This window comes from Ricinus communis, chromosome 1 (genome assembly GCF_019578655.1).
Source record: "Ricinus communis isolate WT05 ecotype wild-type chromosome 1, ASM1957865v1, whole genome shotgun sequence".
Classification (NCBI taxonomy): domain Eukaryota; kingdom Viridiplantae; phylum Streptophyta; class Magnoliopsida; order Malpighiales; family Euphorbiaceae; genus Ricinus; species Ricinus communis.
This window is the reverse complement of record NC_063256.1, coordinates 25,650,257-25,671,312: the sequence shown is the minus strand read 5'-3', so window position 1 is coordinate 25,671,312 and position 21,056 is coordinate 25,650,257. Positions and strand designations below refer to the sequence as shown.

The following is a 21,056-nucleotide window of genomic DNA, read 5'->3' as shown; positions in this document are numbered from 1 at the left end:
TCAGCTCCTGCCGAGGACCTACTGAATTTCCACTCCATCAGCTTTGATGAATGATCAGGGCAGCCCCCCCAGATCTTCTTTTTATTTTCTGCGTTGATTTACTTTATTTTTTATACATGTTATGTACCTAGATATTACTGATTTTGCTTTCTTTAGTTGTACATCTCATGCGGGGTACCCACTTTATTTTACACTGAGGATAGTGTGTTCTTCAAGTGTGGGGTGGGTGTGGGTGAACTATATGTTCTCTTCTCTTTCTTATGACTTTTGTATGTGTCTGGAATTGCTATCACTAGTTTTTTCTATTTTTAGGATGTTAGGACCTATGTTCTTCATGTCGTTTAAGCTTTAGTTCGTCCTTTTGTAATTAATGATTTAATTCACATACTTGAGATTGATTATCCCTCTCGATTTTTGTTCTTGGAAAGCAATTTCACTGTGTTCAATATGTCACTTTGGCCGGGTTAAACTAGTGTTGCTTGAGTTCTTTGCAAATTTTCAGCCTTCATCTTTGAACTTTGATTATGCCAATCTCTTATACCATTTATGTGATGATTCAATTGATAAGTTTGGAAACCAATTGCAAATTTCAACCACTTCAAACGCAAGCTTTTGAACCAAAAATTTGAGCATCCGTTGCAAATTATGGTCATGATTTTTCTTGTTTGACTGTGCGCTGTACTTAATGTTATTTCTAGAACTTGCTCTATAATACTTGTTGAGGTTACATCAACTTTTGAATACCATTAGATGATTTGGGCAACTTAGGATTCACCACATCTGCCAAAAGCCTACCCTTTGTTTCCATTAGTCAGGCAGTTTTGAGCCTTAACCTTTTCTTCATGATTTGCACCTATACACTACATCTACACCATTCAATACATTTATCTTTTCTTTCACCCTGTATACTGAATAATTATGTGTTATGCTTCTTCTTTTATGGAATCATAGTGCCTAATTTTGTTATTAATTCACTTAGTCTTTTTAGTCATTCTTTGATGCTCCCTTCAATCCAAATTGGATAACTATTCTCATTGTTTATGTCACTAATCATGCAGCCCCTGTGTAAGCTACTGTGGCATATATATATGCTAAAAAAGGAAGAAAAACAAAAATAAAAAAATTTCTAACTTATTTCTTAGCTCTTAGCTCTTTTGGATTTAATTCTTATGAGCATCATTTACTTCAGATAAGGCTTAGTGAGTATTTTTGTTGATTTGGCATTCATTTTAAACAATTACATGATTTTTCAGTATACTTTACATTTCTATCCAAATATTCTTACCTTTACCTTGGCCATATTTCAAACCTTGTAAAGACCCTTTGATTTTGGTATTCATTTATTCGCAATAGCAAAGATGAGATTTATGAGCAAGCTTATGGTAAACAAGTTTTGTGCAGCTGCATTGAGAGAATTTTCTTATTTACCTGTAAACACTGTGAGTGATTTGAGAGATTCCTGTGAGTCAATGGTTCATGGTCTTTAATGCTGGGTTATTATATAAGTTGTACTTCGAGATGATTTTACTATAGTTCTTCTTTGAAGGTGTATAATTTGTTTAGCTACTTGAGTTTCATTCTTTATATGTTGAATAAGGTTAAGTTGTGAACTTTAGCATGGATTTTGAGGGGTGATTGTTGCTTGTATATGTATTGAGTTATTGATTGCTTGAGGATAAGTAAAAGCTTAAGTGTGGGGTGATTTTATATGCATTGTTTTACACATGTTTATATGCCTAATTACTTCCATTTTTGTGCATAGTTATCTTGTTTTATGCCAGAATCACCTGTGTTCTAGTTCCTTTCATATTTCAGGTGATCATCGATGGACATTATCAGTATTTAAGGGAGATACGTGCGAATACGTACTAGAATCCATCAAAATTAAGCATAGGCTAGCATTTCAAGGTTAAGCACGGCCTGGACTCTGGCCGTGCTGAACCATTAACATTTGACCATCAAAAGTGACCTTTTGGCACAGTTTTTGAGGCACCACGGCCTCCATCACAGCCTATAGTGGCTCAACACTGGCGAGGGCACGGTCAGGGAGAAGAGGCTAATTTTTCGGGACTCGAAGGTCCAGCATAGGCTTGAGCACGGTTGTCTTTGACCGGCCTGAGGCTTGAGCACGGCCGTCTTGATCGACAGCTTGAGCACACTGTGCTAACCGTAGCTTTAAACCATCTGAAACATTTATATAGGCAAAATTGAGTTCTTTTGTAAGGGGTTGGATTTTCTGACTTGATTTTACACATATATGCATAAGCCATCCTTTTCCAGACTTCAATATTCTACTTTATGAGACTATTTCGCCTATTGAAAGAATGATTACATTGGTTTAAACATCAAATTAAAGATCAAGAGTGGATTTGGAGGCATTCAAGAGGCAATTTAGGGTTCATCATTCAGAATTGGGAATTTAGGGTTTTCATCCAACTTGAAGAAGAAGGGTGTACATGCTTTCAAATTACTTCTCTCTATTTGTTCTTTACTTTGTGTTGCTTATTAGCATGAGTAGCTAGAATTGTTGAACCCATTGAGGTTCCTATGTTATTGGATTGCTTTTAATGTTTATGAGACTTTGATTATCAATGCTTGTTTCTTCTTGCTTTCATTATTAATGAGAAATCACATTATTCATGAGACGTTGTGAGTTGTGGTGTTTAGATTGCTTTATGTAATTGAGAAGTTCATTTGGCAATTGGAAATTTAAATAGCAAGAAGTGGTTAATGATCACTTAGAGATAAGGGTAATTGACTAGCCGGATTAAGAATTAACAAAGCTTAAAAGAGGCGGATTAAAGCTTAATGTTAATTTAATAATCGATCGTTAGGAAGAGATTCCAACTTTAGGTTCTTAGGTTTGGTAATTTGGTTATCTCAAGAGGGAGACCGAATTCAGTTAAGAATTCATCCACGGGTAATCGCAATTGGTAATCAATATAATCTCTACCTTCACTCAAATCCAACTAACTTAGGTCCCCTTGGGTTTGCTTTTTCCTTTGATTGTTTTACGAAATCCTTTCAAACTGTCTGACACTTATTTAATCACTTGCTTGCATTTAATCATAGAATAGCCACTTCATCAATTTTTTAAGGTTACATAACATAAGACGCTATAGTAGTTCTAGGATCACCCTTTTCCCAAAAATATGACCTTGATACTCGCCATTAGTGCTAGTCTACATCGATAGGTTCACTACCTTAGATTGTAGCTACACAATTAGCCTATCAATGCTCTATTCTATATTAACTTTACCTTCAATTGAATTTAATTTATTTGTTTAAGCTTGGTTTCAGTTCTTTCAGGCATTTTAAGGATAATACATGTTAAAAAGGTGATTAGAATTGAAAAGCATGAGAATTGGATAGAGGAAAGACATTTTTATCCAAGAATAAGTTCTACACGAGCATGACATGAGAAGTTACACTCCCATGTCAGATTTTGGAGTGACTTAAATCAAAAGGGTAGAAACTTTTTAGACTAACACGGGAAGCACACACCCGTGTAGCTTGCCCATGTAAGGTGGAAAAGTAGGCAGAATCAAAGAAAGCTCACGCGGGAAGATGGCACGCCCGTGTGTCTTCCCATGTCATCCAGTCCACATTGGCCGAAGCTCTAGAGGATTCACACAGGAAGCTCGCCCGTGTGACCCTTCGGTGTGACCTAGAAGGAGAATTCAAGCTATGAAAAGTCAAAATGCCACACAGCCTTTTGGCTACTCGTGCGAGCCCTATGTGGAATGTCTTATTTCACTATCTAAGGAACTTTTAGGTTTCATTTTTAGAGGATTTTGTCATTACTTCATTTCTAGAGAGAGAAACTATTAGAAAATTCATTTTTCTTTTATTTCTTAAGTTTTTATTGGGTATTCTTTAAGGAAGAATATCAATTCCACCTTTATTTTCAAGATTGAAGATTCAATTTAGCATTAATCATCCATGAATGCTCTGAGATCTTATTTTTCTATTTTTTATTTCTTTATTACAATGTATAGAAACTAATTTTCTTGCTATTTGGGTTTTGATGAACCATAACTTGTATTGTATGGATTGATTCAAGTTTATACAATTAAATCTTTCTTATGTGTTGTCTTATTCCTTTGATTACTTAATCATCTATCTCAATTGATAAGTTGATGTATTGATTGGGATTTGTTTTCATAAATTAATTAGAGATAACTATTTATGGATTAATCATATCTTAGGGATTGAGGATTGATTGGGATACTAGAGATAGATCTACAAGATCCTTTGGTTAATAGTTTCTTACTCTTAATGTATGACCTAAGTGAGTGGGTTTGAGAAGAGATTTTTTTTCTTCCTCTTAGGAATTAGGAATTTCATCACTTGGAAAAAGTTTTTTACCTAATTATGTGGAATGCCAATTCAATTTTTGAGTTTGATCATATTGGTAATTGATTCATGAAGTAGTTAACTTGTTAGGGGGATTCATTATTTGAATAGGCTTTATCCTTAATAACTATTCCAATTAATTTAATTCTTACTTTTAACTTAGTTTACTTTTAAATTTCATCAAAATCCAAACAACATCTTGTTCACTAAACATTAGTATATGATTGAAAATAGTATTCACAATTAGTCCCTAGTGGAACGATACTTTTACTTATCACATTATTACTTGATATGATCAGTGCACTTTGTCGTGTGCGGATAGCACATATCATATGGGCTGGAAGCAGCTATAATGGCAAGAATAAAGGAACTGATGGTCTACAGGGACTCCATGCTAGTAATTCAACAAGGTATAGAAGAGTGGGAGGTAAAGAAAGAGAGGTTGAAACCCTATGTCAAGTACCTTAGGACTCTAGTTTACAATTTCTCTAAGTTCATTTTTTCACCTACCAAGGGACGAGAACCAAATGGTGGATTCATTGGTTACCTTATCATTGCTGTGGGACAATCATGTATAGCTTTCGATGAAACTGTTGGTAATTATAAAATCTGGAGTACCTTTCTACTATGGGAAAAGGATTATGGATATCTAGATGGGCTTAGAAGTGAAGCCCTGATTTTATGATATGTAGAAGTTTGTAGAGAATAGAGAGTCTGTAGAAGAGGCAACTGCAAGAAAAAAGTACATGCTACAGATACAAGCCAAGAACTACATCAGTCATGATAGAATACTATACAAAAGAATGGCCTAAGGTATTCAACTTAGATGTCTGACTAAGAGAGAAGCACAAGCAATGATGGAAGAAGTGCACAAAGTGGTATACAGGCTAAACATGAATAGGATAGGACAGACTAGGAAAGTCATGCATCAAGGCTATTATTGGATGATAATGGAGACATATTGTATAGCTTTACTAAGGAAGTGACATAAGTGTCAAATATATTGTAAACTGAATCATTTGCCTCCAATAGAGCTTCACAATTTGACGTCTCCTAGGCCATTCACAGCTTGAGCAATAGATATTATTAGAGAAGTAAAGCCTCCTACGAATGGTCATAGGTATATAATTATGGTAATTGAATACTTCTCGAAATAGGCTAAAGTTGAGTCGTTCACTACCATGGGGGTAAAACAGATGGTCAAGTACATTAAGAGGAATTTGATTTGCAGATACGAGATCACGCACCATGTTGTGACATATAATGTTGTGCAATTCATGAGTGAGATAATGGATCTACTTGAGAAATATAAGATCGAACATCACAAGTCCTCTCTATACAATCCTCAAGCTAATGCCGTAGTCGAAGTGGCTAATAAGAACTTTAAGAAGATACTCTCGAAGATCATAGATAACTATAAGGATTAGGTGTTTCATCTTCCTTTTGCGCTTTGAAGATATCGAACTACTAAAAGAACATCAACAAGATAGACACCATATTGTTTGGTTATAGAACCGAAGCGGTTTTGCCGATTGAGTTGGAATTGAAGAGTTTGAGGGTTATGCTAGAAGCTAATAAATAAGAAAATCAATGGATTAGACAAAGATATGAGTAGCTGGCGTTGATTGATGAGAAGAGGATGAAAATCTTGTATCACATGCAACTGTATTAGAAGATGGTAGCTAGGGCACTCAATAAGAAAGTGAAAGCGAAAAAGATTAGAGCTCGTGATTTGGTGCTGAAGCAGACGAGGCCTACAACGTTTGATCCTAAAGGGGAATTTTGGCCAAATTGGGAAGGCTCGTACCTTATGAAGAAAATTATGCCTAATGGTACCGCTAAAATTTCTGATCTAGAAAGGAATAAATTCTTCGAGCCTATCAACTTGGATCATCTTAATAAATATTATATTTAAAAAATAAAAAATTAAATAATTAAATAATTAAAAAAAAAACCCATTGATCAAAAACCTAAAAAGGTCGGTCATGCAAAAAAGGAAATAAAGAGAGAATATATTCAGTTTAAAATAAAAATAGAAGTATATTTCATTTTATTCTCTTTGCACTAGCTTCCTTGGACTTAGTAAGCAGCTCTTGGGTCCTCTTATCCTTTGCAAGACCAGGTGTAGTAGTAGTGTGGAGTAAGACCCAAGCTTTACATATTAGAGTAATGCCCTAAAGATAAAAAGTTGTCAGATGATCTGTGTTAATTTATACATCATATTGATGGCATACAATTATACCAAAGGTATTATTTAACTCTTAATGTTATGAGTAATCATGGTATTATCAAGGAATAATCGCAACCGTTAGAGATGAACACCATGGAATGTAAACGCAAAGTAAGAGAAATTATAACGTGAGTTTATATTTATGAGGTTCTCGTTACATGCGATTCTAAACTTTGTTCATAGTTGATGTTTGATAAAAAATTAGATATTGATCGTTGGATATTGATCGAACACTCAAGACTATCATAATGTGTTATCATTTACTTATAAAATAAGTAATCTATCTCATAAAGTTGAGGAAGATGGATTCCGAGATAAGCATATGGGTGCTTGTCACAAGAACAAGTTCATTAAACACGACCCTACTGAGTAGTCCATATGGATTTTACTGCAAGTGTCTATGGACAATATTCTTGTGATAACCATGTAAGATGTGATCCTTAGACTTGAGATAATAATATATTATCTTATATGAGGATTACTATACTTTGATACTATCTTATGTCCTCTATCCATGGAGTGCTCAAGGGAGAGTCATTAGGTATAGTAAAAATCATATAAAGATAATAAGTTATCAATAAAGAATTCATTATCCAAAGTAATATGTCTGAGACCTTACTCTGATATACTTTAACATAGAAATCCTTAGACAAGGCTATATGAATGAAGATTATGAAAAGTGTTTGATAGATCTTATTCAAAATATTATATGCAATTATCAAAAATAAATATGGTTGGTTCAATTATAGAGTTGACACTTGCATCCATGCTCTCAATTGGAATAGAAGTACAATAAAAAGTTTGAATTACATTATAAGATTATTTGTTGTCAGCACCTATTTTCAAGATCTAGAGATCGAGGGAATTACAAAAAATCCGATGATGAAAGTTACTGCCTTTCTTGAGTCTCAGAGATTAAGAAGGGGCGAATCTGAGAGAATGATGGGAATAATTAGACTTCAAGTTATTTTTCTAGATCAATTGGGATCCAATTGACAAAAAAAATAAAGTTTGAGGAATAAAATGGCAGTTGTCACAAGTTCAGGGATTAAATTATCAAAATTTTCATAACTTTCACTCCTTAGAGCCAATCGGCTCAGTGCATAGCTGAATCGGCTTTATACAGAGTCGATTGGCTCTACTCTGTGCTAATTAACTGTATTTCAAATCTGACGTCGTTTTACGTATATTTTCGACCTAAAATACAAAAAAATTGGTAAAGATAAATTTTTAGAAAGTATTTATGATAATTATTAAGATTTTTAAATATTCTTTATGATAATTATTTAAAAATAAAAGATTTAATCTTCTTTATTTGATATTAATCTAATAAAGGAAATGGATAATTATAGTCTATTTTTTAAATAATTAAATAATTATCAGTATTTTCTAGGGTTTCCTAACTCTACTCCTATAAATAGAATAATATGGCCTAAGTCTAGGGCTAGCGACACTGATTAATTAGCAGAGCTGAGCATAGATAGAAAAGTTTTATATATCGACATATACAGAGAGTTAGCCCTTAGCAAACCACTAAGAAAGAGCTCCCAAAATAGGAAACCTATTGAAGAATGATATAAATGCTTTTTTAAAATCCCAAAAGCAGAATTGGATTTCCAACCACTCTTTGATTCAGCAGCTTCCTCGTCTCCTAAGACTCATAGAACATCAAAGAAAGGTGATAACCTGAGGGTTCCCCTCCATCCATATTATCAACATCTCTTCCCCAATTGTTTCCTTTATTTATATATATTTGTTTATAGAAATATATTTGGAATATTTTTTAATGTTTGTTCCATGATTCACATGATTAGACTAGAATTCCTTTATATTTAACATGCTGATTTTATTAGATTTTAAATTTGATAATAAGATCACATAGGGCTTTGAATTTGAATTTGAATTTGATTGGGTTTTGAATTTGATTAGTTAATAGTAAATATAATTAGATTATATTTCTATTTTTTTGTTAGTTTTACATATTCTAACTAAATTTTTACCCTCTTTACATATGAAAATTGGTTATGGATGCGAGAAATCGAGGAAAATAATAGGAAAGCCATCTGGAGCCCCTAAAGCTAATCGGCTCAATGTAAAGCTGGTTCGGCTGTGCGTTGAGTAGATCGGCTCTACACCATGAGTCGATCAGTTGTGCATAAATTTTAGGCTGATTTTCGGGTTTTTGATGTATTTTTGGTAATTTCATGTACTGTGACCTAGTTTTAAGGTTTTCTTTTCAATCTGTAGGCGGATTGTAATAGCAAGATTTACTTTCTACTCTTTATTTTTTGTTTTATCTGTGATGGATGCTAAATATCTGTTGTGTGATTGTTTGATTAAAATTGATATTGATATAGCCTTTAAAATTGGATCTTATATGAAAATTGTAGTCCATTAGGTTAATTAGATGGTAATTGGGCCTTAAAATCAACATAGACTTAATGGGCTTCGTCACGCTTTAGTTAGGTTAAATTGGGCCATATTAGAGTTAAGATCATTGAATTGGGCCTTTTCATAAAAAGTAGTCTATTAGGCTTAAAGGTTAGAAATCAAAGCATAATCTGTAATCGAGCTAGACTAGGCGGGCCTTGTATATAATTAACTAATAAATTAAGTTAATAACTTTGAATATAGGCTAGGTTTTAATGGGCTAGATTCAGGTGGACCTCACATCTTGTAGTGCTTGATATGTAATATATAATTGTTGCATTTATGGGGAATAGCTCGTTAAATAATAAAATTAAAAATAAATATATACAAATAAGAAAGATGGCTTCTGGATCTATCTCTAGATTTGTGATGTAAGCTTACTTATGGAATCAAGAAACGAAACTCATTAGTAAAAGTGTCTCGATGGATTACCCGGGTAGCGACTCCCATCTCCGTGCTAGTCTCTATGACTGGTTAGCGTGTTTCTGATTAAGTTGAAAAGCTTTGCGGTACCGTAGTCGCTAAAGACACTTGGGTGTACGCCCGAAACCGTCGCCCCCATTTATTATAAAGCCCCATTAAAGCACTTTAGTCATGATGCATTGTTATATACCAATTTTGATCTATGAATATAGAGTAAGTTAAATTAGAGAATTAACATTGAATTAAAGGAGTTTAATTCATAATCCAAATTCATTGACAATATGTTAGGAACCTTTTAAGTTACACACAAAGAGGTTTTAAATGAGTATTAAAATAAGGCTTTAAGCATTAGGCTTAAGCTTGTATATATTGGCCCTAATTAAAGGTTAAATAATTAAGAGTTAATGGGCCTATGATAGGTTTATTATCCATGGATTATATTTTAATTAATCAAGAAAATTAAATGTTAAACTTAATATAAGCTAGGGTTTTATAGTAATCTAAAATCTTTAAAGACTTTGATTAAAAGGGCATACATATAAAGAAAGAGATGCATGGGGCGACATGCACTGATGTTTTTATTGAGAAAAATATTTTCTTGAGAAGAATACACTAAGTGAATCAATCAAAAAAATTAACTAAATCATCCCCCTTGCTTGGAACTAGCATTCAATCTCCTATATCTATTCTCAATCTCTTAAAAGTTGTTTAAGATATCTTTGCTTAGAAGCTTGTATGGATCACCAAAAAAAGCTGGTCATTTGAGTAGGTTGGAAGTGCATCAATCATTTTTGAAGAACCAAGAACTAACAAAGCTAGAAGCACTCCTTGGAATTGGCCATATATAGAGAAGGAGATAAAGACTTTGATTAAAAGGCCATATATATAGAAAGAGATGCATAGGGCGATATGCATTAATATTTTTATTGAGAAAAGCATTTCCTTGAGAAGTAAAGTGAAATTCATTCTCAAATTTATATAAAAAGTGGGGTAAGAAGGTACATATATACAGCCCTAGATATCTATAACAGGAAAGTTGACTAACTTATTTCTCAATAGGACATAATAAATATAAATAAATACAAATCTTATTTCTCAATATAGAACCGAAAAAATAGTTCTATATAAATGAAAAATAAAATCTAATCCTATCATTCAGATTCTTCAACACTCCCCCTCAAGTTGGTTGATAAAGATCTTTCATTCCTAAATTGTCCAACATATTTTTGAATGTAGAATTAGTGAGCCTCTTCGTGAGGATGTCAACAAGTTGGCCACCGGTTGGAACAAAAGGAGTACAAATCAGTCCACTATCAAGTTTCTCCTTTATGAAATGTTTGTCCACCTTAACATGCTTTGTTTGATCATCTTGTATTAGATTGTGTATGATACTAATTGTAGATTTGTTGTCACAATAGAACCAAATAGGTCCTTCCCACTTTACTTTTAGATCTTCTAGGATGATTTTAAGCCATAACAACTCACACATTCCTAATGCCATTGATCTGAATCTAGATTCTGCACTTGATATGGATGCCACATTTTATTTTTTACTTCTCCAAGTCACCAAGTTTTCTGCCAATACAGTACAATACCCCGAGGTAGACCTTCTATCTAGCACTCCACCTGCCCAATCTGCACCTATTTAGCATTCTGATCTTAGAGTTTCATTTCTTTTATAAAGAATTCCCTTGCTCGGTGCTGCTTTCAAATACTTAAATACTTGGTAGGCTGATTCAAGATGAGAATTCTTTGTATTGTGCATAAATTGGCTTATCACACTTACTACAAATGCTATGTATGGCCGTGTATGTGAGAGATAGATGAGCTTGCCAACTAATCTTTGGTACTTGCCCTTGTCTACCCTTTTTCTTCATCATTCATGTCAAGTTTCTGTCCTAGTTCAATTGGAGTGTCACATGGCTTGCAGCCCATCATGTCGGTCTCTTTTAATAGATCTAAGACATATTTTTGTTATGAAATAAACACTCTTTTTTTCTGATTGAGCTACCTCTATACCGATGAAATATTTTATTTTACCAAGCTCTTTAATCTCAAATTCTATAGCTAGTTTCTTCTTGATGGATTCCTTTTCCAATGGATCATCACTTGTCGCAATTATATCATCTATATAAAGAATGAGTGTTGTAACTCTTCCTAAGGTAGAGTGATTTATGAAAAGTGTATGATCTCCTGTTTGTACCCCATTCCTCACATGGCTTTAGTGAATCTGCCAAACCATGCTCGTAGTGATTGCTTTAAACTATATAGTGCCTTCTTTAATTGACATACTCCATTTTTAGGAAAAGAAACATTGAACCTAGGTGGAGTATCCATATATACTTCCTCCTCTAAGTCACCATATAAAAAAGTATTTTTAACATCATATTGCTGCATAGACCATCCAAAGTTAGCTGCCAAAGAAATCAAAATCCAAATGGTATTCATTTTATCAACTGGGGCAAAAAAATTTGATAATCCACACTATAGTTTTGAGTATATCATATTAATATCATAAGTTAACAAAATTTAAAAGTATTTTACAATATATTTATCGAGTTTAATAACCTCCAACACTAATGGCATTAAGATATGACCTTTGTCATTAATGCCTCCTATCTCATCGTTCTAAAATCTTCAAAGCTTGCTGCTCTGCATCAGCAATTGGTATCTTTGCGAGGGAGGTTTTGAGTGTGATATGCAGGGAGAAGTTTTATACAACAATGAAGAAGTGATGTTCATGACTCCTAAGGTGTTTCTTTTTTTTGGGTATGTGGTTTCTCGAGAAGGATTGCAGGTTGGTGAAACTAAAGTTAAAGTATTGAAGCAATGGCCTAGACCAAAAACGATTACTGAAGTAAGGGGTCTCCATGGTCGTGCTTCTTTTTACAAGCAATTTATCTCTCATTTCAGCAGTATTATGGCACCTATCACTGACTTATGAAGGGTAACAGGTTTGAGTGGATAGATGAGGAAGAATCAGCTTTTCACTTAATTAAAGAATGCCAAGCCACTGCATTAATTTTATTGTTGCTAGATTTTTCACAGCCATTTGAGTTGTATATAGATGCTTTGAATGTAGGAATTAGGGCAGTGTTAAGTCAACATAGTAGACCTGTAGCAATCTTTAGTGAGAAACTGTTAGGCGCTAAGCTCAAATACAGTACATATGATATTGAGTTTTATGTAGTATTGCAGGCTGTAAAGCATTAGCGCCATTATCTATTTCATAGGGAGTTCATCTTGTATACTTTATTCAATTAAAACGTAATTAGTCATCTCATATAATCAAACTTTAGTTTAGGAATTATTTTTTTGTAGCAATTTAAATTTTTAAGACTCATAATTTTTTGAGTTTTACAATTATTAAGAATTTAAATTTTTTTTTTATAGATGGATTTTAAAAATTAATTTTTCATATTTAAAATTCATTATTCCTTTTATATTAAGAATTATATAGAATTTTTATTATAAATTAGAATGATTGATTTACATTTTTTTAACTTAACTTATATATTATAATATTATGAGATTTGCTAATATTAAACATTCTTGTTATAAATCACAATTGAAAGAAATATTAAAAATTTGATATTAGAAAGTAAGATTTTCTTTATTAAAACAAGAATGTTTTATTATTAGAAAGAATTAATAAGTTAAAAATTTAATTAAATATATAATTCTAGATCTTATTTTTTCAATTTATATTAATATTTATTTATAAAAAATTTAAGAATAAAAAGTTTTTATATATTATATTTCATATATATCCGAATTTATCTTCAATTATCTAAAAAAATAATAAAATTTTGTAAATTTCTCACCATTTTAATTTTATCATTATTTTTCCAACACGGTTATTGCAAAACTTCTTCGCCGAGACAGAAATAGGGACATTCGCCAGCTTGTTTTTGATGATATATTGCAAGCAGCTAGTATGTTTGAGGCTTGTCAGTTTTCTTATGTTCATGAATCAGCCAATCTTGCTCATGTGGAGCAGATTATAATGGAGGATATTCCTCTCCCTCTCTTTGTTCTATTATTGCTGCGGATGCTTCCTCCTTTTCTTGATTATAATATTTACTATTTTGATCACCAAAAGAGAAAAAAAAAAGAGAGAGAGAGAGAACAGACCCTTACCATCCGTTCGATTTGAATGACCTGTTTTTCCACTCACATCTGTAGCTTCAGGATAATTCCGGAAAGAATGAGAAAGTAATGACAGAAAATATGTAATTCTGAATACCAATCCATCACGAGTGTGGACAATAAGTCCAAATATGTTGAGTTGGGTCCACTCCAGAACTTTCAAAAATTATTTCTCCGACTTCCCAGACCCATCTACACTCTTCTTCCCTTTCTCTATATATTTCCGATCCTCGTTCCCCATATTCATCACCTTCATTCCCTTCATCCATAATCTTCTGCTCTTAATTCACTTTCACTTTGGCTTTTTTTTTTTTTTGGCAATATCATTGCAAGATAAAGGTAATGACTTCTTCAGCGTTATGTTGGTCAACTACTCCTTTGATGTCAAGGAAAGCTATGGCTACAATTAAACCAATGGCTCCTTGCTCAGTCAGCTTCCCACAAAGGGGCCTGAACATTGGCAGGCCTTCGCGACTGTGTCCAGTGAGAGCTCAGGCAGCTGGGGATAATAAGAATGCTCCTGTGGATGTTCATGTCAATCAAGGTAACCAAGGTACTGCAGTTGAGAGAAAGCCCCGTAGGCAACTGGCTGTTGATATTTCACCTTTTGGTGAGTTTTTCTCTTTTTCTTTTTTCTTTTTTCTTTTTTCTTTTTTGGGTTTTTTCCCTTTGACACCAGTTTACCAGGATTCGGTAGTGCTGCATTTTTAAGGTTCAGCAATTGGCTGTTCATATTTTTAACCAATAAACTATATATATATATATATATATATATATATAAAGTAGTTTAGTATTTATTTTATTTTTATTATTAATTTATATAAATATAACTAATATTTTAATTAATTTTTTAATTTAAAAATAATTATTGTTTTAAAAGAATAATATATTAATTACATATTTATAATTAATTTGTAATGTAGTTGATATATTATCTAATAATATTGAAAAATGAAAAAAAAACTTAGAATTTTATAAAGAATTTTAAAATATTAAATTTAATCTTGACATTGTTATTTATACAGTTTCTAAAAGTTTGTTTTATATATAATTAAATGTTAGATATATTATTTTAATTATGTCAGAACCTCGCTTTTCAGCAACGTAGACATCAATAGTTCAGTGTCTAAATCATAATTACCTTAAACATTGAATTTTAATGAAACAGGTTTCATGGATTCATTATCCCCTATGAGGACAATGCGCCAAATGCTGGACACAATGGACAGACTGTTCGAAGATGCAATGACATTCCCTGGAAGAAGCAGGGCAGGAGGGGAAGTACGTGCACCTTGGGACATCAAAGACGAAGAACATGAGATCAGGATGAGGTTCGACATGCCAGGACTCTCCAAGGAAGATGTCAAGGTCTCTGTCGAGGACGATGTACTTGTCATAAAGGGAGAATGTAACAGGGAAGAAACTGGAGATCAAGATTCATGGTCTGGTGGTGGCAAGAGCTTCAGCTCCTACGATACCCGTCTTAAGCTTCCAGATAACTGCGAAAAGGACAAAATCAAAGCTGAGTTGAAGAATGGAGTTCTGTTTATTTCCATTCCTAAGACCAGAGTGGAACGTAAGGTCATAGATGTTCACGTTCAGTAGGAGAATGACTATATAAATAACTGAAAACAAATGCACCATTTTTTATCATGGAGTCTGGTCTATAGCTTCTGTATGCGTGAAGGCATCATGTGGTGCATCTTTTATTTCACCCTTTGTACATAGAGACGAATGTATGTGTAGTTGTTTAATTTCTTAATATAAGTAAATAACAGAAAACGTTATCAGGTTGTTTGGTACAACTATTTGAAATTGCTGTACTTATTTGATGAAAGTGATAGTTTGAAAAGGGGTACGCATACGCTGCCACTTAAATTTTTGGTTGGTATTTATAGTGACCTGAATTAGGTTTTTTTTTTTATTGACTTATGTATGCATTCACGCAAATAAAAGCAAGTAAATCACTGTAATATAAATATCCACCTAATACATAGCCATTGTACTTTTTGAGAATAGTTATTTGGCCACTTGAATTTTTATTTAATTTTTATAGTCACCTTAATTAATTCTTTTAGATCATACAAATATTATTTTGTTGTTTTTAAGAACAGGTATAGAACAAGAACTATTATATAAAATTGATTTATACATATATTAAAAAAAATTAAAAAAATAAGTTAGGAAAGCAAAACAGTCTTTTTTAGGGTCTTAAACTCTCAAATTTAAATTCTATTTTTCATCTTCAATAAATTTATAATAATTAAAATTTTTTTATTATTTTAAATATGTCTACTGGTCAAGTTACAGTATTTCTTTAAAAGATTTTATTTCTCATAATCACTTATATTTGAATACATGTCAACTAAAACTGGTAGCACAAAGAGGTATGGAAATTTAGAATTCCAAGAAAACTAATTCATGTATCTATATAGACTAGAAAAAATTCAGATGGCCAAATGACTATTCTTAAAAAGTTCAAAAGACCACATATACATTCAATCGTATTCTTTTAACACTTGCATAAGTCAATTCTATATCATAGCATTTGTTTTCAATGCATTTCTAGAATTAACAAAATATGATTTATATAGTTCAAAAAAACTAGTTCAAATGGTTACAAGGACCAAATAAATATTCAAGTGGTCAAATGACTATTCTCAAATACTTAAAAGAGACGCGTGTCCATTCAGAATTTCGTAAAAGTTACTCACTTTAATAAATATATTCTAAAAAGTGTTTTTATAGATATTTTTATGCTATAATTACTTTTAATTGGTAATTATGTCAGTAAGAGTATTTTTTAGGGATTTATTGATAAAATCTTAACAACAATTTTACTTGAAAAAGGTAAAAATAATTATTTGCAAATATAACTTTTAGGCACCTGCAAAAATTGATTTATTTACTTTTACATTTACCAAACACGTTCACCAGTGAAGCAGCTTTTATGCTATTGAAAACGAGATTCAATGTATTAAAATTATCTATAGATGATATTTATGGACAAAATTAATTATATAATAATGTATGATATTATTTATTATTTATTATTTTTATATAAATATATCATTTTATTTATTAATTACTATATTTGTATTGATTAATTTATTTATTATTATTACTAATTATACGTGATTAAAATTATGGTTTTTAGACCCGGCCCCCTCATTGACCTGTAGAATACCAAGGATTAAAGGTCGGAGCTCCGACCCCAGTTGAACCCAAACTGAACAAAATTTCATGTATATTTATATATGATGTTGCATAAAAGTATGCATAGTTTTAAACACATTTTATGCAATATAATGCTTAATATCATTTAATAGTGAAATCTAATAAAATATAATATCTAATATATATATTAATGTTCTTATCCTATAAGAAAATTTCAAGCACAAACTTAGTATTTAAAAATATTCAAATGAGTGATCACAAACTTCTTTTACTTATAATTTTAGTCTTTGCATATTGTATATCAATATTTTTAGCCTTAAATAAAATTTTAAAATTTAATATTTTTGTCTTAGAAATTTAGTCAAAATTTCTCAATATATTAATTAATTAGAAGATAATGAATTTTTTTGAAACACAAAATTTAGAAATTGAGTAAAAAAAGCCTAATACAAGATATAATTAAATTAATTAAGTGTTTATATATCTTCTCAAAACGATACTATTTTGTTATAAAAATATATTATTTAATTAATTCTTTAGAAAAAAAGAATAGACTCGCCAAGCCTGTGTGACCTATGACCATATCACAGGGTCACTAGTTTATGCAACCGGATCGACGGATTTTTTATAAATTTATTTAAAAATGAATTTAGAAGTTGTCCAAACCGAATATAGTACCTCTTCAACCGGCTCTGCCAACCAAATTAATAATTAATGAATACAAACATAATAATTAATAAATAAATCCATATAATATTTTAGTAATAGTATTCTTTATAAATAACATAAAAGACTGAGTTGAAGTAAAATATTTTCAAGAAATAGTCCATCCAGACTTCTTACTTAGACCGGCATTTTCTTAGCAGCCGACATCACTCAACTATCTAATGATTTAGTTGGGAAAATTATAGTTACATATTGGGCTACACATCTAACCGCCTTAACTGTCTTCCCTACCCCAAATTGGGTATCAAGAAAATCATTTCTTTGCGTGTAAAGGGTTAACAATTATCCATCTCAGCAATCATAGGAACAGTTTATCACGTGCAGATAGGGACTTAAATTGTCCAGTGGGGATATAAATACACCGTCAAAAAGGTGAAAAATTTTGGAGAAATCTGGTTCACATGTCTCCGGAACAACCTTAACAAGCAAATTTGTGACAGGATATCAATATAGCATTTGAAGTCTTTATTCTTGGTTTATAATTTTCTCATAAAACTTTGTGAGAATAGTTTTCTTTATGGTTTTTTCTAATTTTGCAGGACTATTTCATGAAATTACGCCCTAACAATCATTCTAGAATTAGTGTAAACTAACTATTTGACACTTCAATACTAATTAGCGAAGGGGTTTTTTTTCCTTGTGTATAAGAAATAAGTATATAGATGTGTTGGGAAATTATTTTGCCAATTATATCTTTAATTTAAGTAGCAATTCTTCTTTTTCTTTTCTAATAAATAAACTTGGAGACTTGTAATATTAGCAAAATATAAGTTCATCTAATAAAATCTATAATATATATTTGCCAATTATATCTTTAATTTAAGTAGCAAATTTTTTTCTTTTCTAACAAATAAACTTGGAGACTTGTAATAATAGCAAAATATAAGTCCATTTAATAAAATCTATATATATATATATATGAGTTTATCCATGCGGTTATGCACTCTTCGAATAGGAATTCATTTTCTGAAAGATCCTAGCTTTCGTGCTTTGGTGGGTCTCCAAGATCCTTTCGATGACCTATGTTGGGATATCTATATGATCCGATCGATTGCGTAAAGCACGCGGTAGCAACAGAACCGGGGAAAGTATACAGAAAAGACAGTTCTTTTCTATTCTATTAGTGTTTTCTATTCTGTTAGTATTCCATTAGTATTAGTTAGCGATCCCGATGCCAAAAAATTTCATGAAACTCCGCGTGGTAGAATTTTGTAAAGGCAAGTCATATTGTTTTTCAATAAAAAATGACACATGGCACATTTATAAAAATATTAATTATAATATGTGTAAAACAATTAATATGATCTTCAATGTTAATAATGAATATGGTAAAAATTTATGACTTATTTAAATATAAAACTATAATATTCTTAAAAAATAATTATAATAAGTATAATAATTTTCATAGCTTTTATATATTAATAATAAATTTTATTATCTTTCTAATAAAATATATATTTATATTCATGCATATGAAAATAAATAAATAAATAAATAATAATAATAATAATAATAATAATAATAATAATAGTAAAGAATAAAAATTTTAAATTTGGATCATAAAAAATAGTTAAAAGAAAATTGTAACACGGTTGCAAACTTATTGGTCAGATATAATAATTAAAAAAATTGAATCTATATGTACATGATATTAAAAATAATAATAATAATAATAAATAATTAGCTAGAGTTCTAATAATCTGATTTTTTTAAATAATTATTATATAAACGTATGAAAATTTATTAGTGCAATAGAAAAGATACAAAATTAAAATTACTTCTCATATAATTTTTATAAATGACTAATATAGATGTAAATACAAATGTAATAAAGATAAAAGTAAAAATTATATTTTATATTAATATTATTATAAATTAAATTATATATAATATATAAAATATAAAATAAATAAAATAATCATACAATAACATGAGTAAATCGCTAGCCAAGTTTTTTAATACAACTCCACTTGGTAACATTCTATATAGCCACATCATATAAAATTTCAATAAAAAAATACATGTGTCTTTAATATAGTTATCTAATAATTTATTATGATATTAAATTCTAATCAAATAAAATAATAATATTAAATATTAATAATATAAAATAATATTATTAAATGCTTATTAAAATAATGTGAAAGTTAAATACAATAAAAAATAGTAATTATATAATGCCACTAATTTACTATATTTTTAATTGTTTCTTTCTATAACTATTATATCTTAAAGTTATTAAAATAAAATGATAATTCTAAGTAGTTATTAAAATAAAATAATAGCTACATATAATTATTTGTTTATAATATAATATATTTATAATTAACATGAAATTTTTTAAACTAAAAATTCAGTATTAGCACAAACAAAAATTGCTAGTTTTTATATATAGCAACTCTTTTTAGATTTATGGGTGTTAAATTCACAATCATCGCTAGTCATTAGTGATTTATAAATCTATAATAGTTGTTTAGAATATTTTTAGTATATTTTTTATTTTTTAAATATAAAATAAAAAATCAAGTTTTACTGAATCTGTTATTTTAAAATTTAATAATTGCATTATAAACTTCCATATAACTTTATTAATTAACATTTTCAATTTTACTTTTTCCATTACCTAAAAAAGAAAAGGAAACAAATAGAGAATTGAAAATCATTAAAAAGGTAAAAATAATATAAAAAGATTAAACCTAAAAAAGTTAAAATTTATTCTTTATATTTAAATATTTATTAATATAATTTTTTATTATAAAAATAATTTTTAAAATATATAATACTATTAGGAATCCTCCTCTTAAGAGGAGATATTTTCTCCTTTAATCAACGATCATGCCTAATCAAACTGTGTAATTAGATCTGTATTAAATCAAAATTCGTTAGCTTGATATCCACTTATGTAAGGGTAGTTACTAATTATATATGATTATAAATAGAGTTAAATATTTTTTATCCCGTGTGGTTTGATCTAATATATGAGTCGGTTCCTATATGTTTTTATTACATTAAAATCCATTTGAGTTTTAATAAAACTAACTACTAATCTTTTCGTATTAGTTAAAGAACTAAATTGATAGTTTAATATTACAATTTGATTCTTTTACTTATCAAATATCAAACTCGTTCAAAATTAATTTCTTATTAAATTAAATTAAAAATTTATTTTTAGCACAAGTTAGTTTCAGTGTCTAATTAAAATAATAAATTTAATATTCTTTTCCTGCTCTCACTTTTTATTATTAATATAATTTAATTCAAGCAAATTTAAACATTTCATAAAACTACTTATATTTACAATAATATTATTAAATTAGTATATAATTTAGTTTTAATTATTAATATAAAATAAACATTTCTAATTAAAATATCATCCTATTGTTATTTTTGTTATATATTATAGTTAAATAATATAAAAAGTAAAAATTAAATTAAACAGTCATATCTTATTCTAGTGAAATAATATAGACACCAAATTGACAAGTTCACTATCAATAACGTAGATCATGATAATCTTGTATGTTAAAAATGGAACTTTTTATCAACCATGAAAATGAGATTAATA

The 21,056-nt window shown here is 30.1% G+C and overlaps 1 protein-coding gene across 1 annotated transcript; it reads left to right on the top strand.

Moving 5' to 3' along the window:
* Positions 1-13,838: 13,838 nt before the first annotated feature.
* Positions 13,839-15,403, top strand: LOC8286284 (small heat shock protein, chloroplastic). Its single transcript, XM_002532008.4, has 2 exons — positions 13,839-14,198; positions 14,757-15,403. Exons 1-2 carry the CDS (start codon positions 13,931-13,933, stop codon positions 15,191-15,193), a joined length of 705 nt encoding a protein of 234 aa, XP_002532054.2. The 5' UTR covers positions 13,839-13,930; the 3' UTR covers positions 15,194-15,403.
* The last annotated feature ends 5,653 nt before the right edge of the window (positions 15,404-21,056 follow it).